We start from the raw sequence: 27,713 nt of genomic DNA, 5'->3' as shown, positions 1-27,713 counted from the left end.
CATCTATCTTCGAGCCTGCCAATAAAAATGTTAACCTGTAGTTCGTCAAAATTAAAAAAAAGGAAAATATGATTGTGTTCGCAAAGTCAAGTTCTCGATATTCAATCAAAATAAAAGAAACGTGAAAAAATCACAACTATGGTAAAAAGCCTATCGTGGCCGCCAACCATAAAAAATAAATGGCATTCGAATGGTTTGTAGGCCTAATGGGGATGCTGGCCATTTAAAATAACTGGCAACGCACAGAGTGTAGTACCTCAGGGGTTGTGCGGAAATCTACACGTGTTGCTCATACAATGTTGAAAAACTAGAACAAGGTGTTTGTTTATGTCAAAGAACATGGAAATAGTTCGTGGAAAGCGTTATGACAATTGGATATTCGGATTGAGTGCAAAAAAGAAAAAGAGGGCGCTTAACTGTTCAATGGCTTCCTTTAACAAAACTTGGAATTTAAAATAATGAATACGGGTCTATCGATGTGAAAATGGAAAATATGTGCACTATTTTATTGTAAACTATTAAAAGACTGTGAAATACGTGTGGATTCTGAATTAGAGAAAAGAAATTGCCAATTATGCCAAACTACAAAATAAATACTGTGCAATATTTGACCAGGTTGAGTCTGAATTGAAGACAATAGATTAAAGCAATAGATAATGGATTAAACAAATATTGCCTTAGGTGTTGTGATGTTCTCGATGACTATTAGACATTTTCGTATTACCCCAGACCATTGTGAAGAAAACAAGTAAGTAAAGTCTAAAGTCGGGCGGGGCCGACTACATTATACCCTTCACCATTATGTAGACCAAAATTTGTGTTACCATCTCAACTCCTTCAAATTTGTTGGGAGTTATTATCAAAGTTTATATTCCCATATACAAATATTTATATCTGAGACGATTTGGAGACAATTTTTTGAACTTCGCCAGAATTAAAATTAAAAATTAAATCGGCTAACACCCTGGGATGAAACACAATGTTAGTAAAAAAATTTGGGAAATATAAAGCCAGAGCAATTTTGATGCAATTGTACAAAAAAGCATTTATGATTTATCGGCCGATACCTATGTATTCGAGATATAAGACAATTTGAGTAATATTTACAAGTTTTGCTACTCAGCAGTGTCGATTTTACAAGGATATTGGTTAAATCTAGTCAAGATTTATTGTCAATTATGCCACCGTGGTGCAATGGTTAGCATGCCCGCCTTGCATACAAAAGGTCGTGGGTTCGATTCCTGCTACGACCGAACACCAAAAAGTTTTTCAGCGGTGGATTATCCCACCTTAGTAATGCTGGTGACATTTCTGAGGATTTCAAAGCTTCTCTAAGTGGTTTCACTGCAATGTGGAACGCCGTTCGGACTCGGCTATAAAAAGGAGGTCCCTTGTCATTGAACTTAAAATGGAATCGGGTAGCACTCAGTGATAAGAGAGAAGTTCACCAATGTGGTATCACAATATACTGAATAGTCTATGTGAGCCTGATACATCGGGCTGCCACCTAACCTAACCATTGTCAATTGTGAGTTGTAATATATAATTTGGCCAATTCGGGCGATATTTCCATAAGTCGGAACTTTATTTAAAATTTGACCATTCTGTGGAAAGTTTGGTATTACAGTGTGTATGATATGACTACGATATGGGGAAATCATCACAGAATTTTGTGTAAAATGTGGGTATTTTGGCCATATTAGATCAAGATGACACACTTAAATAGCCTATTAAATGTATTCTCTGTGGAAACTATCTAGTCAATTGGATGAAACTCCCATTGAAAATGGGTCTAATATATGAAACATTCTACCCTATTTCTATATCTAAATATGAACCGATTTTGACCAAATTTGACATGCATAATTAGAATAATAATCCTGCTATCTCAGTAACAAACAACAATGTATGTAGATATGTCTATGGACTAAGAAGACGTGATCATATATCGTCCCACGCTCTCAGATTGTATGGGATTCCTTTTAATAGTCTACTTAAAACTAGGGCGCTTACGTTCCTGCACAAAATTATTTATCTGAAAACTCCATTATACTTGTATGAGAGACTAAACTTTGCTAGATCCAATCGTGGGAACATATTAATTCCTTTACGATTTCGTACTCGTGTGTCGGAGTGGCAATTTTTTATTAACACCTTACGTCTCTGGAACCAACTACCTCATTCTGTTCAGAATATCAGCAATATCTTTCAATTCAAACGCGAAATACAAACCATTTTTCAGGAGTAATATATTTTCAAAGTATTTAAATTTCAATTTAATCTAAGTTAATATAATTAATTTAATTAGAATTAAAGTGTTTTATTTATTTTCTTTTTATTTTTATTTTTATTTTTTTTTATTTTCTTTTGGTTTTTATCAAACTAAAACTAAATTTTGTTTTACAAGTTTATAATTTTTTCTTCTTTGTTGTTTCAATGTATGATGGATACTCAAGTAGTTCTAATTTTTTTAGCGTTTATTATGTTTTTATATATGTAATTTTTTATGCTTTATATACCTTTTTACTAATGTGCGTTTGTACTCTTACACTGTAATTATAAGATTCAAATCTTGTTGTGTAGGATAATATGTGAAATAAATAAATAAAAAACAAGTATATACGGCCGTAAGTTCGGCCAGGCCCTCCACCATGGATTGCGTAGGAACTTCTACTAAAGGCTGTCATCCACAATCGAATTACTTGGGTTGCGATAACACTTGCCGATGGCAAGGTATCGTAAAACTTTTTAACACTGTCTTCTAAATTGTAAGTTAGTCCATAAGGGGTATATATTAAACAAAAAAAAGGCCGATTAAATACGTATATAATTCAGTTTGACAAAATTTTCTATAGAAATAAAATTTTGACAAAATTTTCTATAGAAATAAAAACTTGACAAAATTTTCTATAGAAATTAAAATGTTGACAAAATTTTCTATGGAAGTAAAATGTTGACAAAATTTTCTATAGCAATAAAATTTTGACAAAATTTTCTATAGAAATAAAATGTTGACAAAATTTTCTATAGAAATAAAATGTTGACAAAATGTTCTATAGAAATAAAATGGACAAAATTTTCTACAGAAAAAAAATTTTTACAAAATTTTCTATAGAAATAAAATTTTGACAAAATTTTCTATGGAAATAAAATGTTGACAAACATTGCTATAGAAATAAACTTTTTACAAAACTTTCTATAGAAATGAAATTTTGACAAAACTTTCTATAGTAATAAAATTTGACAATTTTTACATGGCTGTTAGAGGCCATATACTAACGAAATGTATGAAATTTCAAACGGATCGGATGAATTTTGCCCCTCCAAGAGGCTCCGGAGGTCAAATCTGGGGATCGGTTTATATGGGAGCTATATATAATTATGGACCGATATGGACCAGTTTTTGCATAGTTGTTAGAGACCATATACTAACATCACGTACCAAATTTCAATCGGGTAGGATGAAGTTTGCTCCTCCAAGAGGCTCCGGAGGTCAAATCTGGGGATCGGTTTATATGGGAGCTATATATATTTATGGACCGATATGGACCAATTTTTGCATGGTTGTTAGAGACCGTATACTAACATCAGGTACCAAATTTCAACCGGATCGGATGAATTTTGCCCCTCCAAGAGGCTCCGGAGGTCAAATCTGGGGATCGGTTTATATGGGGGCTATATATAATTATGGACCGATATGGACCAATTTTTGCATCCCCAAATTTTTGCATCCCCAAATTTGGCTCCGCAAGCCAAATTTGGGGATCGGTTTATATGGGGGCTATACGTAAACGTGGGCCGATATGGCCCATTTTCAATACCATCCGACCTACATCAATAACAACTACTTGTGCCAAGTTTCAAGTCGATAGCTAGTTTCGTTCGGAAGTTAGCGTGATTTCCATAGACGGACGGACAGCCGGACAGACGGACAGACGGACGGACGGACGGACATGCTTAGATCGACTCAGAATTTCACCACGACCCAGAATATATATACTTTATGGGGTCTTAGAGCAATATTTCGATGTGTTACAAACGGAATGACAAAGTTAATATACCCCCATCCTATGGTGGAGGGTATAAAAACGTAAATGGGAGAATAATTTTGGCCTCCGTGGTCACATGGGTGTAAATCGGGCGAAAGATATATATGAGAGCTATATCTAAATCTAAACCGATTTCAACCAAATTTACCACAATTAACAATACTATTAAACGTACTCCTTGTGCAAAATTTGAAGCAAATCAGGGCAAAACTCTGGCTTTTGAGGCTATATAAGTTCAAATCGGACGAAAGATATATATGGGAACTATATATAAATCTGAACCGATTTGGCTGATATTTTGCATATCTTACGAAAGCCCCAAAATATTTGGCTACCCGAAATTTTGAGAAAATACGTTAATAAATACGTCAATTATGACAAGATCGGTGATAAATATATATGACAGCTATATCTAAATCTGAACCGATTTGTTTCAAAATCAACAGCGATTCTCTTTGAGCCAATGTAAAATTCTGAACCAAATTTGAGGACGATCAGACTTAAACTGCGTGCTGTACTTTGCAGACGGACGGACAGACAGACAGACGGACATCGCTAAATCGACTCAGAATTTAATGCTAAGACATCGGTATATTAAACGATGGGTCTCACACTTTTCCTTTTTGGCGTTACATACAAAAGTTTGTGCATTTGTATGTACCGCCAAGAAGGAAAAGTCCCCCATCGTTTAGTATACCGATCGTCTTAGAATTAAATTCAGAGTCGATTTAACGATGTCCGCCTGTCTGTCTGTCTGTTTATGTATTTTTGTGCGCAAAGTACAGGTCGCAATTTAAGGTCGATCGTCCCCAAATTTGGTATAGGGTCGTTTTGTGGAACATAGACAATCGCTATTGATATTGGAAAAAATCGGTTCAGATTTTCATAGAGCTGTCATATTTATTTATCCCCGATCTGGCCATAATTGGTGTGCTTATCAACCGATGTTCTTCAAATTCCGTACATCCGAATATTTTACGAGTCTCGAAAAACCTGCAAAATATCAGCTAAATCGGTTCAGGTTTAGATATAGCTCCCATATATATCTTTCGTCCGATTTAGACTCATATGGCAACAGAGGCCAAAGTCTACTACCGATTTTGCACAGAGAGTAGAATTGACATTCTACCAATGCTTGGTAAATTTGATTGAAATCGATTCAGATTTAGATATAGCTCCCATATACATCTTTCGTCCGATTTGCAGTTATATGACCTCAAAAACCAGAGTTTTGCCATGACTTGCTTCAAATTTTGCACGAGAGGTACGAGTAACGGTGTCGTTTTGTATACCAAATTTTGTTAAAATCGGTTCAGATTTAGATATAGCTCCAATATATCTTTGGTCCGATTTAGACTTATATGGCCTCAAAAGCCAGAGTTTTGCCCTGAATTGCTTCAAATTTTGCACAAGGAGTATGTTTAACCCTTTCACTACCGATGTCCACTTAGAAGGACATTCGAAAAAGACACCAAATTCTATTTTCCCACGTAGTTTCGATTTATTTCTCGATGTTATTTTAAAGTAGAGGCTTTAATCTAAATAAGCTATAAATATTTTCCATATTGGTGAGCACTAAAATACACTTTTATAAACTTCTTTAACAATAAACGAAAAATGCGAAAATTTGAGACAATTTTTCTACGGTATGTTTCTAGTAAATGGACATTTGTACAAAAACTATAGATGCTACTGTTTCGGGTTCTTTTTTGTATTTTTCTCACACTGAAAGATATTGTAAGCCAAATAGCGCTCATTTTCGTAAGGTCATTTGGTCGCAATTCAAGAATCAAATTTTCTGAACAAGCTCATATAGCTCTTGAAGTAATTGAGGTAGGTTCTCAAAATGACAATTTTTGTTCTACATGCTGTTAGTACAAGTAAAAATATAAGAAAAATTAAAGCTTGTAACATAAGGTTTATTTCGGTAGTGAAAGGGTTAATAATATCGGTAAGTGTGCCAAATTTGGTTGAAATCGGTTCAGATTTAGATATAGCTCCCATATATATACCACGGGGGCCAAAGTTATACTCCCATTTACTTGAAATTTTGCAGAGATTGCAGAATTATTATTCTAACTGTGCATGTAAAATTTAGTCAAAATAGGTTCAGATTATATATAGCTCCCAGATATACGTACACCAGAGTTGGGGAAATATAGTAGACTGTTTCATATTTTAGACCCATTTTCAATGCGATTTTACCTTTAATTGACTGTATAGTTTCTACAGAGAATATATTTAATATGATATTTAAGTGTGTCAAGTTTGATCTAATTTGGTTCAGATTTAGATAAAGCCGCCATATATTCGTTTTTACGGTTTATACAAATATGGCCTAAATTCCCAGACTTTAAACAAAATTCTGGGATGATTTCCCCATATCTTAGTCATATCCTACACACGGTAATGTCAGAATTTCCACAGAACGGTTGAGTTTTAAATAACGCTCCAAGTCGCCCGACTTGACCAAATAATATATCACAACCCACACTTGATCATATATCTTGGCGAGATCTAACCAATATCCTTGTAAAATCGCCACAGATGAGTAGCAAAAATTGTAAATATTACAAAAATTGTCCTATATCTCGAATACATATGTATCGCCTGATAATTATATAGCCCTGATTTTTATATAGCCCCATATAAACCGTCCTCCCGATTTGGGGTCTTGGGCTTATAGAAATCGTAGTTTTTATCCAATTTGCCTGAAATTTGAAATCTAGAGATATTTTATGACCGTAAAGAGGTGTGCCAAAAATGGTGAGTATCGGTCCATGTTTTGGTATAGCCCCCATATAGACCGATCTCCCGATTTTACTTCTTGGGCTTAAGAAACATTTTTTATTCAATTTACCTGAAATTGGAAGTCTAGAGGTATTGTAGGACCACAAATACGTGTGCAAAAAATTGTGAGTATCGGTCATTGTTTTGGTATGGTCCCCATATAAAAAGACCTCCCGATTTGGGGTCTTGGGCTTATAGAAACCGTAGTTTTTATCCAATTTGTCTGAAATTGGAAATCTAGAGGTATTTTCGGGTCATAAAGAGGTGTGCCGAAAACGGTGAGTATCGGTCCATATTTTAGTATAGCCAACATAAGAACGATCTCCCGAGTTAACTCCTTGGGTTTCTAGAAACCGTAGTTTTTATCTGATTTGCCTGAAATTGTAAATATTTTGGTAGTTTAGGCCCACAAAATGGTGTATCGGATTAAGTTTTTATCGGTCCATTTGGTAATGCCTCCATAAAGACCGACTTCACTTCTTGAGGGTGCACTGATCATGAAAATTGCGTGAAACTCAATGTAAAATTTCCAGATTTTACTTCTCGGGTGAAAATCTACAGATTTAAGATTTCAAATCAAGTTGTTATTTTATAATTTTCTTCCACACTTACAAGAGAAGTTAATGATTCCTCTAAAACTTAAACAAAAATGGTTCTTATAAATCCAGAATCTGATATAGTCCTCATAGGTGAAATCTTTAAATTTATCTTCGGGAAGTGTCCTCAAGCCCTCCTGAAATTTCAAAGTAAACTCTTATATTTGGTTCATGGTGGTGGGTATTTAAGATTCGGCCCGGCCGAACTTACTGCTGTATATACTTGTTTTTTACTAACATTGTGTTTCATCCCTAAATTTTAATTCTAGAGATTTTGTAGAAGTACAAAAAATTTTCTCCATTAAAAGTATTGTATCTGGAAACGCAAACCTTTATATAGCTCCCAGCAAATTTGAAGTAGTTGAGATGGTAACACAAATGTTTGTCTACATAGTGGTGAAGGGTATAATATTTTCGGCCCCGCCTGACTTTAGTTACTTGTTTTGTAATAATTTTATAATAATATTTGAAATTTTTACTCAAAAGCAATTTGCACCATTTGCTGGCATAAACCTTTGAATGCAACTCGTTTTCAAATTGCTTAAACTATGAAAATTGTTGTGGCAAAAATCGGATTTAGGTACAACGTGTGGGCATGCAAAATACCAACCACGCAGATTTAAATTTGTTAATAACTCCGGTTATATGTTAATACATCTATGTGAAATCCAACTGGCAGTACACAGAAAAAATTTCCGTAGTTAAACTAACGCTAATTTTAAGTTATTTTTATTGTAAACAAATTATTTGTTAGTAGCTAAATTTTATTACTTTTTGCGAAATTTTCCACAGCCCAAAGAAATTTTCTTTTTATTAAGTATGTCTCAAATATTTTATGAACTAAACGTGAGTATAAAGTTCAATGGCCGTACACATAAGTTCAATATGAATTAAAGCAAATGGAAATTTTCGTACGATTCCCAAAAATAGTAAGAATGAACTAGTGTATGGTTAAAATGGTAATGATTTGGCGCCAATGATTTTCTTCTTTACTTTTAGTTCATATTTTCTTCTATTAGAGGGTGTAATTTCGTGAACTGTAGTTAAAAAGTACAACAGGGCATTACATTTTCCTGGTTTTACGAGGGCGGTTCGGAAACTTCTTAGCCTATCAATGAAAGAAAATAGTTAGTTTTTCAAAAATATTTTTATTTTTCAATATAATCTCCTGAAACTTCAATACACTTAGTCCAACGCTTTTCTAGCAATTCTATTCCTTGATTAAAATAGTTTTCCTCAAGGTCTTCAAAATAGTGGTTTACAACTGTAATCTTCATTTGAGGTAAAACGGTTGCCAGCAAAGAATTTTTTGTAGATTTGGGAACAAGTAAAAGTCAATGGGAGCTAAATCAGGAGAATAAGGTGGGTGGTCAAGAAACTCGTACTTTAATTCGTTGAGTTTAACCATTGTTAAAACACTCTTGTGCGCTGGTGCGTTGGTTGTCTTGATGAAAAATTATTTGTTTGTGTTGTAAGCCAGGACGTTTTTCTCGAATTTGTACATTTAATTGATCCAAAAGGTTGCAATGGTACTCTGAATTTATTGTTTTACCGTTTTGCAGATAGTCAATCAATAAAATACCTTTGAATTCCCAAAAAACCGTTGCCATAACATTACAAGCCGATTGAATTGTTTTTGCCTTCTTTGGGACACTTCCTTCAGCTTCAGTCCATTGTTTGGAATGTTCTTTTGTCTCTGGAGTACAGTGGTGGATCCATGTCTCATGAACAGTTATGAAACGACGCTTAAATTCCATTTTATTTCGCTTAAAACGATCCAAATAAGCTTGAGAAATGTTCATTCTAATGCGTTTTTGATCACTTTTTTTTCGCTTAAAACGATCCAAATAAGCTTGAGAAATGTTAATTCTAATGCGTTTTTGATCGACTGTTAACAAATGCGGCACCCATATTGCAGAAAGCGTTTTCATCTGTAGTTCTTCATGCAAAATTAAATGGACTCGATCATTTGAGATGCCCATGGTATTAGCAATTTCACGCACTTATATTCGTCGATCATTTAATACCATATCATGAACTTTGGCTACAATTTATGTTGCTGTTTTTGAATGTCCACTAGGTGGTTCATCTTCAATGCTTGTACGACCACGTTTAAATTCAGCAACCCAATTTTTTACTGTTGCATATGAAGGAGCACTTTCACCTAACACATTCACCATATCATTATGCATTTCTCGTCCCGATAAACCTTTTTTATGTAAATATTTAATGACAGCACGCATTTCTAATTTTTCCATTGTAAAAAAATTGGGGATGCGTCTCTTTTGAACACCTGTTTCTATATGAAGGAGTTGCCAGATCGAAACAAAATTTAACATGTGTTCATAACAGAGATGGAAGTTTCCAAAATATTTTTTTCTGTTTATACCGCGCTTTTTGTGCTAGACTAAGAAGCCCCCGTAACAACGCTTTAGGGAAATCTCAAAATGTGTAGCAAAATTTAGTTCAATTTTCGTAGGAGTTAGTTTATTCTTCCTATAAAACAGTTTACTTTTTTTCGGTGTAGTACACCTATATTGACTATTTTTATAAGGAAAAGGCATTCTCAAATCCAGTAAGACATAAATGGTTCTAATAAACGTGTACTGTAGAAAAACAAACTTATTTTGCCAAAAACTTTACGACGTTTTTCACGTATGGTAAAATACGTCGTAAATGTATGTCAAATACCTTACAGTTTACGACAGACCATCTCTTTTAATTGAATTAAAAGAACTTCCAGGGTAGTTAAAATAAAGACCATCATTGGGAGTACATCTTCTGGAAGTGCTTTTAAAGTTGTGCCTTTGGAAGAACTTCCAAATTTTTTTGCTGGGTAGTTAAATTAAAAACGATTTCATTAAACCAAAAATGTTTTTCTTTACTGTAAGGAAACTTGTCCTTTGTTCAACGATGTTCGACTTTAACGGAGGGATTCGTGTCCTAAATTTAATGAAACAAATTTTTGGAGCAAATATTATAAACTTTCTTTTAAATAGAATTTAAATTATCGTAAGGAATTTTGTTCTTAATATTGTGAAAATTGGGTGCTCTAATAGTTAGGTTGCAAAATCGTTCATACTAGGTAAAATTTTTTGTGTCACTTGCGAGTAATTAACAAAAAAAAAATATTGTACTGATGACCACTAGTTAAAAATTGTATGTGGTATGAGGTTATGTACACGTGAAGATTCGCAGGCATATCCCATCAAATACAGCGTCGTCAAGAACTCTGAATAAAAATATAATCACAAAGATTTCTTACGAATGCGAGCTTTGCTTAACATAGAAGATGTATTTCTCTTCCTTATAGTTAGGAAATTCTACTTAAAAATGTGTACCTTTACATAAAAGAAAATCTTATACAACCATGTTCAATTTGTGCTTAATTTTTGATTGGAAATATATATTCTATATAATTGAAATAGCCCTTAACCCTTAAATGCGCACTGTCTCTTTTAAAATACAACCAGAAAAAATTTAACGTTTTAAAATTCTATGAAATCAATTTTGTGGCATTTAATACATAATAACGCTATTTCTGAAAATATGTTTTCGGGAAAATTTGTTGTACTGCTGAGTAATCTCAAATTTTGACCAAAAACTCAAAACACTATAAATTAGAAGTTAAATAATATTTAATGTTGGTAAAAAAACTGTGTAGTGTAAAAAGATATTTATTCTCTATTTGCTACTAGAAAGAAACAACCACTATTTTTTTCAAAAAAAAAAAAAAAACACATACAATTTTTTTTGTGGTATGCAAATGTTCCTTTTTACCATTTTTCATATTATATATTTTTTCGGAGAAATCGGTGATCTTGCGCATTTAAGGGTTAAATTGGATGATTTTTCTTAAGTTGTTTATATGAAGTCGAATTTGAAATTTTAATTTGCGGTTAACACGTTTATGAAGGATTTTGAAATTATATTAAAAATGCAAACAGAACAAGTATATACGACCAAAAGTTCGGCCAGATCGAGTCTTATATACCAACTACAATAGACTGCGTACACCGAGAAAAAAGTGAACTGTATTATAGGAAGAATGAACTATCACGCACGAAAATTTAACTAAATTTTATTCCACATTTTGAGATTTCCACAAAGCGTTGTTAAAACCAGGAAATTTTAATGCCCTATTGTACTTTTTAACTGCAGTTCACGAAATTACATCATCTCATAGAAGAAAAAATCAATTAAAAGTAAAAAAGAAAATCATTGGGGCCAAATCATAACCATTTTAACCATACAGTAGTTCATTCTTACTACACGCAAAGAAATAATTCTTTCCTCCCAAACGAAATTTTACACAAACAAAGTTCGTTTCTTATTTGCTTTTCGCTGTAAGGAAGTGTATTTGGAAGAAAAGTATATACTTTTTGTGATAAACATTTATTCTTTTCCAGGATGTAACAACAATTTCATATAGACTAACTAAAAAAATTTTTTCTTGCTAATTGCATTTTCCCTCACATCTTTCTCACATCCACGAGTTTTTTTTAGTTCTTAACACCTTTTCCTGTAATACCAACAATGTAGAAGAAATTACACTAACCATCGAGCTATATACCTGTTATGGTCATCAATAGATAATTATCCATATAAGTTATATTTATATAGCATAGCTTGCGGCGCCCAAAAACCGAATAAAAAAAGTTTATTTAACAGAAACAAACCTTTAGTTTGGCACCGTGGAGCAGTGGTTGCTACGTCTGACTCTCATGCCAAGGGTCGTGGGTTCGATCCCTGCTTCGACCGAAGTTTTTTTTTTTTTTACATACATTCTACATATGTTCGAAAGATTCCGAAAAAAATGTTCAACATTACCTTGTATTATATTAAATTTTGAACTGTAAAATGTGTTTTATTAAAGACCAAAAGTCAGAAAAGAACAGTGTTTGATATAAACGAAATGGACTCTGTTGTTGTTTCAAAAATAACTTTTTTTATTGAAAAAATAAAAACTTTGTAACAAACGAATTTTTTTGGTGATAAAAGTTTAAAAATTTCGAAGCAATTCAAAAAACTCTAACAAAAGAAAAACGTTTTCGGTACACGTTTTCCAAACGTTTTTTTTCTTTGCGTGTATTTTTGGGAATCGTACGAAAATTTTCATTTGCTTTAGTTCATATTGAACTTATGTGTACGGTCATTGAACTTTATACTCACGTTTAGTTCATAAGCTGTGGAAAATTACGATAAAAGTAATAAAATTTTTTGTGTACAAAGTTCTAATGCACTGATAAAAATATTGTCGCTTTTTTTTGGTGCAAAAACTGTCATCCTTTATGAATTACTTGGGTTGTGTTAACAATTGCCGATGGCAAGGTTCTTAACTGTTTTACATTGTCTTCTAATTTTTAGCCCATATAGAGTGTATGTTAGATAAAAACAAGTATATACGGCCGTAAGATCGGCCAGGCCGAACCTTATGTACCCTCCACCATGGATTGCGTAGAAGCTTCTACGAAAGACTGCACTGAAAAAAAGCATGCCCGGTTCCAAAGATTTTGTCTTTTATAATTTTGGTATTGATTCCGAGCCAAAGAAGCGGAGAATACAAGTAAGGATACTTTTAAGACACATTTCTCTTTTAAATTTGGGTTTTTTTGTACTTGATTCAAGGAAGCCAATTTTAATTATTTGTTTGTTTATATGCTATCAAAGTCCTTTAAAATGAGTTAACGACAATTTTGTATTCCAAATTCACACTCGACTTCCAGTAGAATGTATGCCATGTTTCAAGTAAAAACGTCTTTAAAATAAAGTGTTGAAAAACATGTCTTATTTTTGAATGATTTTTTGCTTTATAGTCAAGATGCAGAAAGGCAACAAATTTAAAGACAATTTCATTAATTTAAAGAATTTTTCTGAATTATTAAAGTCAAGTTGACCTTACCCCAAAAAATTGTTCTTTCATGTTATGATACCTATTTTTAAGTCAAATCAGTTAATTATAAGTTTATCAACTTTTGAACAAGGAAAAAAACTTTATATTAGAGAAATGCGTCTTCTATGCCAAGCAAAATTTGCATTCGTATTTTAAGGACATTAAATCTTTGGCCTCACGACAATATTTTTTTCAGTGTGTCATCCACAATCGAATTACTTGGATTGTGGTAATTCTTACCGATGGCATGCTATCTTAATTCTTCTTGACATTGTCTTCTAAATTGTAAGTTAGTCCATACGTTATATATATTAGACAAAACAAGTATATAAGGCCGTAAGTTCGGCCAGGCCGAAGCTTATGTACCCTCCACCATGGATTGCGTAGAAACTTCTTCTAAACACTGCCATCCACAATCGAATTACTTGGGTTGCGGTAACGCTTGTCGATGGCAAGGTATCTTGAAACCTCCTCGTCCATACGTTGTATAACATATATTAAATTATTTTTAAGGCGCCAATATTAAATGCTTGACAAAACTTTCTATAGAAATAAAGTTTTGACAAAATTTTCTATAGAAATCAAAATTTTAACAAAATTTTCTATAAAAATAAAATTTTAACAAAATTTTCTATAGAAATAAAATTTTGACAAAATTTTGTATAGAAATAAAATTTTGGCAAAATTTTCTATAGAAATAAAATTTTGGAAAAATTTTCTATAGAAATAAAATTTTCCATTCTTTTTATTTTGTTATTGTTGGTTTTGTTCTTTAAGCATTGTTGTTGTTTTTATTGCAGCTTGAAACCATACATTGACTCAACTACAAGTGTAGCTTAACCAACAGAGGAAAAGAAGAATTTTCGTAGATTATTTTTGGCTCGAGTGGCAACCATGATTATGAACCGATATGGACCAATTTTTGCATGATTGAGGATCGGCTATATATAACTATATACCGACATGGACCAATTTTGGAATGGTTGTTAGCGGCCATATACTAACACCACGTTCCAATTTGAACCGGATCGGATGAATTTTGCTCCTCCAAGAGGTTCCGGAGGTCATATGTGGAGAACGTTTTATATGGAGGCTATATATAATTATGGACCGATATGGACCAATGCCGGCACGGTTGTTAGAGACCATATACTAACACCATGTTCCAAATTTCAACCGGATCGGATGAAATTTGCTTCTCTTAGAGACACCGCAAGCCAAATCTGGGGATCGGTTTATATGGGGGCTATATATAATTATGAACCTATGTGGACCAATTTTTGCATGGATGTTAGAGACCGTATACAAATACCACGTTTGAACCGGATCGGATAAATTTTGCTCCTCCAAGAGGCTCCGGAGGTCAAATCTGGAGAACGGTTTATATGGGGGCTATATATAATTATGGACCAATATGGACCAATTCTGGCACGGTTGTTAGAGACCATATACTAACACCATGTTCCAAATTTCAACCGTATCGGATGAAATTTGCTTCTCTTAGAGGCTCCGCAAGCCAAATTTGGGGATCGGTTTATATAGGGGCTATATGAAATTTGTTTTTCTTTGAGCCTTCGCAAGCCAAATCTGGCGATATAGGGGCTATATATAATTATGGACCGATGTCGACCAATTTTTGCATGGTTGTTAGAGACCATATACTAACACCATGTACAAAATTTCAGCCGGATCGGATGAAATATGCTTCTCTTAGAGGCTCCGCACGTCAAATCTGAGGGTGAGGGGCTATACGTAAAAGTGGACCGATATGGCCCATTTGCAATACCATCTGACCTACATCAATAACAATTACTTGTGCCAAGTTTCAAGTTGGTAGCTTGTTTCGTTCGGAAGTTGGCGTGATTTCAACAGACGGACGGACATGCTCAGATCGACTCAGAATTTCACCACGACCCAGAATATGGTGTCTTAGAGGAATATTTCGATGTGTTACAAACGGAGTGACAAAGTTATTATACCCCCCTCCTATGGTGGAGGGTATAAAAAGTATATACATGGACGAAAAAGACTGTTTTCGTATGTTACGGTTTAAAAACTATATGTTTGCAACTCAATTTTTAGCACATCATTTTTAAGTGTAAGTATAACATATAGTGTTCATAAACTAGCATAACAAGCTTGCAACATATATCGCGACCTTAGAATGACAAGGTTCTAAGTGTACACTAAATCTCTATTCTCTTAGAACCTTGTCATTCTAAGGTCGCGATATGTAACATAACATTTTTGAAAGTGCCTATAAACATATATGTGTTTGGAAATAAAGACCGAGAGAGTATTCTGCAAATAGAGAAATGGACATAACATATTGGCGCCTTAAAAATATATACGAGTACACACAAAGAAAATTTCATTAAAAGTGGTTTCTACCAGTGTATGCCTAAGGTGAAACATAATATGTTTGAACAATACAAACAATATTTAGTTTGGACTTGAAAATATATATACTTGAAGCAGAATGTGTTTGGGAGTATATGTTAGGGTATACGGCCAAAAGTTCGCCCAAGCCGTATCGTATCCATGTTTGAGGGTACAACATGAATTGCGCACAAAGTTCTACTAAGAGACTATCATCAATTTACTTGGGTCTTGGTACCAGCATGGAATAGTTTTATTTCTTAACATTGTCTTCCAAATGATAGAAACGGGTGAATTATTTATATTGAGGAATCTATAAATAATTATGAAGGGACGTGAAACAATTTTCGCATGGTTATTAGAGGTTCGGACGATATTTGCTCCTCCCAGAGACTCAGGTTGTTACATACGAGTATCGGCTTTTATGGGTGCTATACATAATTATGAACTGATATAAGCCAATTTTCTCATGATTATTAAGGAGCACATACTGCCATCACTTACCAAATTTAAAAGGAATCGGATTATATGTTTCATCCCTCGACTGTTTGGTAATTTTTTCAATAGTTCAAAAGCTGTAGTCGAAAAAACAGAAAAAAATCGGCGATAAAAGTGGTAGTTTTTTCGGCATTTTGCCATTTTGAGCTTGAAGATGAAAATTTCCCGATTTAATATATTCAGCATATTTGTTGGCCGAGTCCAGGGTTACAACTTTGATGAATTCCTCAATAATGAATACACAGCATTTTTCAAGCTGTTGCAAAAAAGGCTAAAAATTGAATTTGACAACAAAACTTTAGAGGCTCATAAAATACGAACGGCAACCAATCTAGCAAAATCCATAAATAACTTTTCTCCTCTCATCGAGTACTTTCGGCTGGGATAAGTGATTTCATGTTTGGAGTCAAAAAGTTTAATTTTGCATCACAGTGTAATTATTGGCCGATACCGACCAAGTTTTGCGTGATAGATAAAAGGCATATACTAACATCACGTACGAAGTCTCAATCGAATCGGATGAAATTTGCTCTTCCAGGAGGCTCCAGAAGTCAAATGTGGTGAAGCTAGGGGTGCCAGGAGGGCTAGTCCACCTCCAGAAAAATTTTAGCCCCCACCATTCGAACAGTACTACTATTTACACGCAAAAAATAATTCTTATCTCTTTCGATATAGTTTGAAATTCCAAAGATTTGGTAATTTTTTCGTGCCAGTAACGAAATTGTTACTTACACGTATTACACATTTTTTTCATACCAGTCAGTTCAACTTCATACAACTTAATGATATTTTTTCTTAAATGGTAGTAAATCTGACCATGATTTGGTCAGACTGGTAGTTTGAAATTCCAAAGATTTGGTAATTTTTTCGTGCCAGTAACGAAATTGTTACTTACACGTATTACACATTTTTTTCATACCAGTCAGTTCAACTTCATACAACTTAATGATATTTTTTTTTAAATGGTAGTAAATCTGACCATGATTTGGTCAGACTGGTAGTTTGAAATTCCAAAGATTTGGTAATTTTTTCGTGCCAGTAACGAAATTGTTACTTACACGTATTACACATTTTTTTCATACCAGTCAGTTCAACTTTATACAACTTAATGATATTTTTTCTTAAATGGTAGTAAATCTGACCATGATTTGGTCAGATTTACTATGGTGCACGAAATTTTTAACAATTTTAAACAAATTTTCTAAGATTAAGTAAAATCATTAACTTGGTGTAAGTATCGGGAATACTTTCAGTTAGCTTCGTTTTTTTTTAATCTTAGTTCGAATGAGTTTAATATTATTCTAATGCGTACAACAATTGTATTAAGAACAAAGCAGATTTCTATACTAACAACAAGTTCACTTACCCACACAAAAGTTTCCCTAAAATTGGTAGAAATGTCCTCTGCAGTAATAAACAATGAACTCGCTTGAAGTAAAAATTGTTATTAAAATCTAGTTAATGATTTTACTTAACCGTAGAAAATTTATTTTAAATTGGTAGGAACTTCGTGCACCATAGCAAAAAAAAAAAAAAAAAATGAACTTACTGAGGGTAAAACTGTCTTAAGGGTCAAATCACGGTCATTTTTATTACCATTTAAGAAAAAATATCATTAAGTTTTATAAAATTGAACTGGCTGGTATCAAACAATTGTGCAATACGTGCGAGTAAAAATTTCGTTACTGGCACGAAAAAATTACCAAATCTTTGTAATTTTAAACTATATCGGAGTACATGTAATTTCAAACTATATCGGAGTACACCTCTTAGAGTAAAATTTTTAACTAAATTTAAAAATATTAAATTATTACGAGATTTTCATAAAATTTTTGAAATTTGAACTATCGGGGTAGAAATGCGCTTAACTAAATTGAAATTCAAAATTTGCCATAAATTACAAGCTACTTTTTTTCAGTGTTGTTACAATTTTGCGAATAAAAAAAAACAAATATATATGGTCGTAAGTTCGGCCATGCCGAATCTTATGTACCCTCCAGGATAGCCTAGCAACCTCTACGAAAGACTGTCATCCACAATAGAATTACTTGGGTTGTGGTATCTTAACTCGTTTTCTAAATTGTGAGTTAGTCCATACGTGGTATATATTAGACAAAAAAGGTATGTGTAGGTAAGTCTACAAATAATTACGAATCGATATGGACTTTTGCACGGTACGTAGGGAGCCAGAATTGAAATATGGGGGATATATACAATTATGAACTTGATATGGACCAATTTTTGTGTGATTGGGGATTGATTTATCTGAGGGCTATATATAACTATAGACCGATATGGACCTAGTTGGGCATGGTTTCTAACAGCCATATAATAGCACAATGTACCAAATTTCAACTGACTCGGATGAAATTTGCTCCCCCAAGAGGCAAAATCCCAAATCTCGAGATCGGTTTATATGGGGGCTATATATGATTATGGACTGATATGGTCCACTTTTTGTTAAATATCATATACTACCAATAAAGGGTGATACGGTCAAAATTTGGTCAAGGGAAAACGCGTGTAAATCGGTGAAATCGTTTATTTAAAAAATCAAAATAAATTTCTTTTTCAAGTTCAATTAGTATAAAATTCAGGAAAATATTCAGTTAGGCTTTCGCTTTTCCAAATCCGAATTGCCGGGCCTCACGCTTGACACCTGCCATCAGATTTTGTACAGCCACCTTGTCCACCTTCTTCGCCGCAGAAAGCCAGTTTGCCTTGAACTGCTGCTCGTCATTAGCAGTTTTTTTGGTCTTCTTTAGGTTCCGCTTGACAATAGCCCAGTATTTCTCAATTGGGCGGAGCTCTGGCGTGTTGGGAGGGTTCTTGTCCTTGGGAACCACCTGCACGTTGTTGCCGGCGTACCACTCCATGGCCCTTTTAACCTAATGGCTAGATGCCAAATCCGGCCAAAACAGTACGGAACAACCGTGTTTCTTCAGGAAAGGCAGCAGACGTTTATTCAAACACTCTTTCACGTCAATTTCTTGGTTCAGTCCCGGAAGCTATGAAAATGCTGCTTTCCAGGCCACAGGTACAGATGGCTTGCCAAACCAGATATTTCTTTGCGAACTTTGACAGTTTTATGTGCTTGAAAATATCTGCTACCTGTCCCCTTCCTTTTGCCGTATAAAACTCCTGTCCCGGAAGCTGCTTGTAGTCGGGTTTCGTCGTCCATTACCACGCAGTCAAACTTTGTCAGCATCGTCGTGTACAGCCTCCGGGATCGCGCTTTGGCCGTCGTATTTTGTTTATCATCGCGATTTGGAGTCACTACCTTCTTGTAAGTCGATAGTCCGGCTCGTTTTTTGGCTCGATGCACGGTTGTAGACGATACACCCAGCTTATTTGCGGCATCTCGGAGAGAGAGGTTAGGGTTTCGCTTGAAACTACCGGCAACTCTCTTTGTCGTCTCAGCGGCTTCCGGTTTTCGATTTCCTCCCGATCCAGACTTCCTGGCTGTCGACAAACGTTCCCCAAACACTTTAATTACTTTTGTAACGGTTAATTTGGCAACTTTTACCGATTTTGCCAGCTTTGCGTGCGAGTAGCTCGGATTTTCGCGGAGCGCGAGCAAAATTTTGATACGCTGCTCTTCTTGCTTGGACGGCATTTTGACAACTGAATAGTGAATTACAAAATCAAAATAAGAGCAACATTATACACACACACCTTCAAAATGAGGGGTGTTCAGGTTTTTTAAATGCAAAATTGAAAGAAATACGTCAAGTTTATATTGACCAAATTTTGACCGTATCACCCTTTACGTACCAAATTTCAACCAGATCGGATGAATTTTGCTTCTCCAAAAGGCACTGGAGGTCAAATCTGGTGATCGGTTTATATGGGGGTTATATATAATTATAGACTGATATGAACCAATTCCTCCATTGGATACCATATACTAACATCACGTACCAAATTTAAACCGAATCGGATGAATTTTGCTCTTCCAAGGGGCTCCGGAGGTCAAATCTGGGGATCGGTTAATATGGGGGCTATATATAATTATGGACCGATTTCGACCAATTTTTGCATGGATGTTTGGGGCCATATATTAACACCACGTACCAAATATCAACTGAATCAGATGAATTTTGGTCTTCCAAGAGGCTCCGGAGTTCAAATCTGGTGATCGGTTTATATGAGGCTATATATAATTATGCACCGATGTGGACCAATTTTTGCATGGTTGTTAAAGACCATATGCTAATCGGATGAATTTTGCTCTTCCAAGGGGCTCCGGAGGTCAAATCTGGGGATCGGTTAATATGGGGGCTATATATAATTATGGACCGATTTCGACCAATTTTTGCATGGATGTTTGAGGCCATATATTAACACCACGTACCAAATATCAACTGAATCAGATGAATTTTGGTCTTCCAAGAGGCTCCGGAGTTCAAATCTGGTGATCGGTTTATATGAGGCTATATATAATTATGCACCGATGTGGACCAATTTTTGCATGGTTGTTAGAGACCATATAGTAACACCATGTACCAAATTTCAACCGGATCGGATGAAATTTTCTTCTCTTAGCGGCTCCGCAAGCCAAATCTTTGGATTGGTTTATATGGGGGCTATTAATAATTATGGACCGATGTGGACCAATTTTTGCATGGTTGTTAAAGACCATATGCTAATACCATGTACCAAATGTCCGCCGGATCGGATGAAATTTGCTTCTCTTAGAGGCTCCAAAAGCCAAATCGGGGGATCGGTTTATATGGGGGCTATATATAATTATGGACCGATGTGGACCAATTTTTGTATGGTTGTTAGAGACAATATATTAATGTACCAAATCTCAGCCGGATCGGATAAAATTTGCTTCTCTTAGAGGGCCTGCAAGCCAATTTGGGGTTCCGTTTATATGGGGGACCGATATGACCCATTTGCAATACCATCTGACCTACATCAATAACAACTACTTGTGCCAAGTTTCAAGTCGATATCTTGTTTTGTTCGGAAGTTAGCGTGATTTCAACAAACGGATGGTCGGACGAAAGGACGGACGGACATGCTCAGATCGACTCAGAATTTTACCACGACCCAGAATATATATACTTTATGGGGTCTTAGAGCAATATTTCGATGTGTTACAAACGGAATGACAACGTTGATATACCCCCATCCTATGGTGGAGGGTATAGCAAAAATGAATTGTGGGGCCCACATCTCTCAAACTGTAAAAAATAATCGGACACGCTCGCGAACTTTTGTGGAGGTTTTTACAAGAAATCGGTTCATAATTTGACAAAAATTATGTTGATATCTTTATCCGTTCAATTACTTCCAAACAAAAGAGATTTGGAACCACAGTGGGGTGGAGGGCATAAAAAATGTGTATTGTTATACTGGTGCTTAAAAAAATATTTTGTTTTAGTTTATTTCTACGTTTTTAATCAATATTTTACTCCCAGCCCAATGTCATTTTCTTCAATTTCAATGACTATTCAAATAGTTTAGTGCTAACTAAAGCAAGAGAAATTTTTTGCACAATTGTCAACAATGTTTAGAATGAAGTACAACGCATTATGGACATTTCACAATGTGGTATACAATATAGTTCCATTTTTGCACGAGGTGGTTAATTTTTTTCCAACAGTTTACTTTTCTTTCAGTGCATAGGTATATTGTAAACAGTAATGGTTCGCACATATAAACCAAAGACTACTCGAAACCTTATGAGTGACCAAAAGATTCAAGATGCTATAAAAGATGTCCTCTCTGGAGATTGCAATGTAAGTAAAGCTGCTAAACTGCATTCCATAAAACGTACAACATTGAGGGATCGTTTAAGGAAAATTACGAAGTTAGGAAATAATGAATTTGGGGAAACAAAACATTTATCTGAAATTGTTGGAAAATATTCATCTAAATACACTTCGAATCAAGTGTTCACAAACGACGAGGAGAGAGATCTATGTGAATACTTGAATAAATCTTGTGGACTTCAGTATGGTTTGTCCAAGACCACTGTTCAACATTTCGTCTACGAATATGCTAAAGAATATAATATCAAAATGCCTTCGTTTTGGATGGAAAAGCATAAAGCTGGTATAGACTGGTTGCAAGGATTTATGAAAAGAAATCAAGAGTTTCTACACCCAAACGAGGACAATACCACTGAGTGGTTTTTCAAAAGTCTGCAGAATTTGTTGGATAAACAAAAAACTTCACCAACTAATATTTACTGTTTAGATGAAATGGTAAAGTATTTTGTATAAACTTAATGACTAACATTAAAGAATAATTGAATTTGTTTTTTTTATTCTATAGGCAATTCCAACAAAATTGGAAGAAGGAACTTGGCCGACAAAATCTTTTAATAAACAAGTTTTGATTGTAAAGATGGTGGTTATATCAAATGCTGTGGGTGTCACTCTACCACCAGCTTACATATTTCCTCGAATCCGCCTGAAAAAGCAAGCAATGTATGGTGGTCCAATTGGATGTTTGGGAATATCAAGTAAAAAATCTCAGATGACTATTGAAGGATTATTGCGTTTATTAGAGCATATAAGAATGAACACTAACTTCTCAAAGTATAATCCTATAATTTTAATTATGGACTTTCATATTTGTGTCTCTAGTTTTGCTGTTGTAAAATTTTGCCAAGAAAATGGAGTACATCTAATAACTTTTCCATCTCATATGCCAGACCAACTTAAACCACTGAAAATAGTACCCTTCAAAAAGTTTGAAGAATATTTATTAATATCCTTTAAAGATTTTTTGGCACACAATTCTCGTATTACAATCTATGACATACCAATGTTATCCAATATTCCTTTTATCAAATCTTTTCATATGGAGGATATACGCAATGGATTTAAACAATCTGGAATATATCCATGTATTCTACAAAATAGTTGTGAATCATACGATGGAGGCAAATTTTCGGGATTATTTACAGCAGCGAAATCTGATCTTCATTTCCAGACCGAATATATGAAGGGTCAATATGACTATACAGGTTTTAAACAAAGAGCTATAGAAAGCGATTGTTTCGAGATCAGCTTACCAAATAAATATTTGAAAGAACCTGAGGTAATAGGATCCTCAGGAAAAGGAAATACTAAATATCAAATACAACCCGTCTCAGTCAAGGATATAATATCGGAACAATGTGATATAAATCTACCCTTTTCAAATGACAACAGTTGGTTTACACAATATTTGCCGGAATTAGATGAAATGATATTATCGGAAGAAAAAGATACTGTCTCTCCAGATCGAAATTTACAAGATTCTTTTGAGTATTTAAGTTCCGAAGGAATTGCTCCGAATAAAACTCTAAACTGGGATCATGGAGAGGATCCATCAAAATTTTTAAGTTTTAAAAGACTTTTTGAAAATAAATCTTTACCAACAGACCATGGGCAGATTAATTCTGTAACCAATTGCCTAGATGACATTTGCGGAATAAAATCATCAGATGAAAATGGGAGTAATGATAATGTCTCTTTGGATATTAGTGTGGATCAACTTTTTCCAATATCTCCTCCATACAAATTGTCACATATAAATAATATATCACCGCACAATAATCTGCAACTTTTTGCGAACACAAACTCAAAGAGTAAAGGAAACTTTATATATGTTCGTTATAAAGGCAAAGTAGTTCTATGTTGGCGAAATGATCCATTGCATACAGCAAATTAAGTGGTTTCATAATATATCCCAATATCAATTAATAATATGAACGTATATTTAAATTACAAAAGTAGAAAAAATTAATGAAAGTGTCTTTAAAATATGGTGTCAATTTACTTAACGATTTGCAAAAAAAAAAATTCAATCAAATAAGCATGCCTATTAAATAATAACTAAAACATTTATTGAAAAGCGCAACACATAAAAAACAGTTCGTTTTATTGGTAAAAAGTCATTCACAACCTAATTACTTGAATTGTGGTAAGTGTTACCGATGGCAAAATCTCTTAAAAATTCTAAGCAATTTTTGGACCGTTATCGACAATTATTTGAATGGTTATTAAAGGTTATATACTGCAATCACATACCAAATTTCATACTACACTGAAAGAAAAAAGATTTTGGTATGATTTTGGTATTGATTCATTGTAAAACAGTGAACCTACCAGTAAGAATTGGTTAGTTTTATAAAATTTAGATCATTTTTAGAAAATTTTCACTAAACAGTATTACAAACGCTGATATCACTAAAATAAGTAAATATTTTTCGACAAATTCAAGAACATTTATTAGTTTTTTCTTGTTTTTACTTCATGTGCCATCATAGTTCATTAAAATCATGTTAGCAACAACTTAAATTTCGACTACAAATAGAAGTTATGGTTTGTTCCAAGTAAAAAAGTCTTTAAAATAAAGTGTTGAAAAAATCTCCCTTTTGAATACCTTTCACCACTACTGTGGTACGGGGTATAATAAGTTTGTGCATTTGTATGTAACGCCCGGAAGGAACAGTCAAAGACCAATCTTTAAGTATATCGTTCGACTTAGAATTAAATTCTCAGTCGATTTAGCGATGTCCATCTGTTTGTTGATGTATTTGTGTGTGCAAAGTGCAGCTCGCAGTTTTAGTCGGATCGTCCTCAAATTGGGGACAGGGTCGTTTATCGGCTCATAGACGATCCATATTGATTTTGAAAAAAATCGGTTCAGATTTAGATATAGCTGTCATATATATTTATAACCGATCTGGTCATAAATGACGTATTTATCAATCGATCTTCTTCAAGTTTCAGATATTCAAATGTTTTGTGAGTTTTGTAAATCTTGCAAAATATCAGACAAATCGGTTCAGATTTAGATATAGCTCCCATATACATCTTTCGGCCGATATGTATGTATATGACCCCAGAAGTTATAGTTTACTTTGTCCTCATTACAATATTCAGTGTACATTGCACGAAAGTGGCTCTGCGGTATTTTGGAATCGCAGTCTTCAGATGATAAAAACATTACTCTCCAAAATATCCAAAGCACAAAAGTCCAACGGATTGAGACCTGGAGATTTCGGTGCCAATTGTGTGGTAGAAATAAAGCAAGAAACCTTCTTTTTTAAGTGATTCTTGATTGCCGCGTGCTCAGTGTGATTGTGCATAATCGTAGAGGTGCTCAGAAACCCTACCCCAAAATTTCAAAACCTAATAAATTCTGGTGTTTTGTTTCGTCTCCTGTTTGGACGCGATGCAACACTGTCAGTAAAGGGTGATACGGTCAAAATTTGGTCAAGGGAAAACGCGTGTAAATCGGTGAAATCGTTTATTAAAAAAATCAAATTAAATTTATTTTTCAAGTTCAATTAGTACAAAATTCAGGAAAAATATTCAGTTAGGCTTTCGCTTTTCCAAATCCGAATTGCCGGGCCTCACTCTTGACACCTGCCATTTTGTACAGCCACCTTGTCCACCTTCTTCGCCGCAGAAAGCCAGTTTGCCTTGAACTGCTGCTCGTCCTTAGGAGTTTTTTGGTCTTCTTTAGGTTCCGCTTGACAATAGCCCAGTATTTCTCAATTGGGCGGAGCTCTGGCGTGTTGGGAGGGTTCTTGTCCTTGGGAACCACCTGCACGTTGTTGGCGGCGTACCACTCCATGGCCTTTTTACCGTAATGGCAAGATGCCAAATCCGGCCAAAACAGTACGGAACAACCGTGTTTCTTCAGAAAAGGCAGCAGACATTTATTCAAACACTCTTTCACGTAAATTTCTTGGTTGACAGTCCCGGAAGCTATGAGAATGCTGTTTTTCAAGCCACAGGTACAGATGGCTTGCCAAACCAGATATTTCGTTGAGAACTTTGACAGTTTTATGTGCTTGAAAATATCTGCTACCTTTCCCCTTCCTTTTGCCGTATAAAACTCCTGTCCCGGAAGCTGCTTGTAATCGGCTTTGACGTGGTCGTCCATTACCACGTAGTCAAACTTCGTCAGCATCGTCGTGTACAGCCTCCGGGATCGCGCTTTGGCCGTCGTATTTTGTTTATCATGGCGATTTGGAGTCACTACCTTCTTGTAAGTCGATAGTCCGGCTCGTTTTTGGCTCGATGCACGGTTGTAGACGGTACACCCAGGTTATTTGCGGCATCTCGGAGAGAGAGGTTAAGGTTTCGCTTGAAACTACCGGCAACTCTCTTTGTCGTCTCAGCGGCTTCCGGTTTTCGATTTCCCCCCGATCCAGACTTCCTGGCTGTCGACAAACGTTCCCCAAACACTTTAATTACATTTGTAACGGTTGGTTGGCAACTTTTAGCGATTTTGCCAGCTTTTTGTGCGAGTAGCTCGGATTTTCGCGATGCGCGAGCAAAATTTTGATACGCTGCTCTTCTTGCTTGGACGGCATTTTGACAACTGAAGAGTGAATTCCAAAATCAAAATAAGAGCAACATTCTACACACATACACCTTCAAAATGAGGGGTGTTCAGGTTTTTTAAATGCAAAATTGGAAGAAATACGTCAAGTTTATATTGACCAAATTTTGACCGTATCACCCTTTATCACGGTAACGGACAATGTTACGGGAAACAAAAATATTATGATAATAATCAAGTTGATACCACAATTGGTTAATGAAATATTGTGGATCATTCTGTGTTAAGCATGTTTGTACTGCCTTCATTTCGTATAATATTAATCACCTTGTGATGTGGAAATAAACACCCTGTTAAGTGGAACCTATTATTTGAAATTAACGGCATTTTAGCTTATTTAGAAAACGTAATATTACTACTAATATTTTTGGAACGGACGGTCTTCCATGATTTTCATCGATTGAATTATTCAAAATCGATGAGTGTTTGTGTCTCCAGATTTGACCTCCGGAGCTTCTTGGAGGAGTTGTTATATGCCCTTTAACCGCTATACCCATATTGGTTCATTATTATATATAGCCCCGATATAAACCGATAAACCGATCACCAGAGCCTCTTGGGGGAGCAAATTCCATCCGATTTGCTACGAGGGCAGTTCGGAAACTTCTTGTTTGTTTCGATCTGACAACTCCTTCATATAGAAACAGGTAACGCATCCGCTTTTTTTTTTACAATGGAAAAATTAGAAATGCGTGCTGTCATTAAATATTTACATAAAAAGGTTTATCGAGACAAGAAATTCATAATGATATGGTGAATGTGTTAGGCGAAAGTGCTCCTTCATATGCAACAGTAAAAAATTGGGATGCTGAATTTAAACATGGTCATACAAGCATTGAAGGAGAACCACCTAGTGGACGTCCAAAAACAGCAACAACAACATAAATTGTAGGCAAAGTGCATGATATGGTATTAAATGATCGACGAATAAAAGCGTGAAATTAATAATATAATGGGCATCTCAAATGATCGAGTCCATTTAATTTTGCGTGAAGAACTACAGATGAAAAAGCTTTCTGCAAGATGGGTGCCGCATTTGTTAACAGTCGATAAAAAACGCATAAGAATGAACATTTCTCAAGCTTGTTTGGATCGTTTTAAGCGAAATAAAATGGATTTAAAGCGTCGTTTCATAACAGTTGATGA

At 34.8% G+C, this 27,713-nt stretch overlaps 1 protein-coding gene across 1 annotated transcript; it reads left to right on the top strand.

Annotated features, from left to right (window-relative positions):
• The first annotated feature begins 267 nt into the window (after positions 1–267).
• Positions 268–24,079, top strand: LOC142228901 (uncharacterized). The gene is made up of 3 exons (XM_075299431.1): positions 268–748; positions 21,820–22,423; positions 22,494–24,079. The coding sequence occupies exons 2-3, from the start codon at positions 21,860–21,862 to the stop codon at positions 23,877–23,879; spliced, it is 1,950 nt and encodes a 649-aa protein (XP_075155546.1). The 5' UTR covers positions 268–748; positions 21,820–21,859; the 3' UTR covers positions 23,880–24,079.
• The last annotated feature ends 3,634 nt before the right edge of the window (positions 24,080–27,713 follow it).

Source organism: Haematobia irritans, chromosome 3 (genome assembly GCF_050003625.1).
Source record: "Haematobia irritans isolate KBUSLIRL chromosome 3, ASM5000362v1, whole genome shotgun sequence".
In the NCBI taxonomy this organism is placed as follows: Eukaryota; Metazoa; Arthropoda; class Insecta; order Diptera; family Muscidae; genus Haematobia; species Haematobia irritans.
This window is presented reverse-complemented; position numbering and strand designations above follow the sequence as displayed.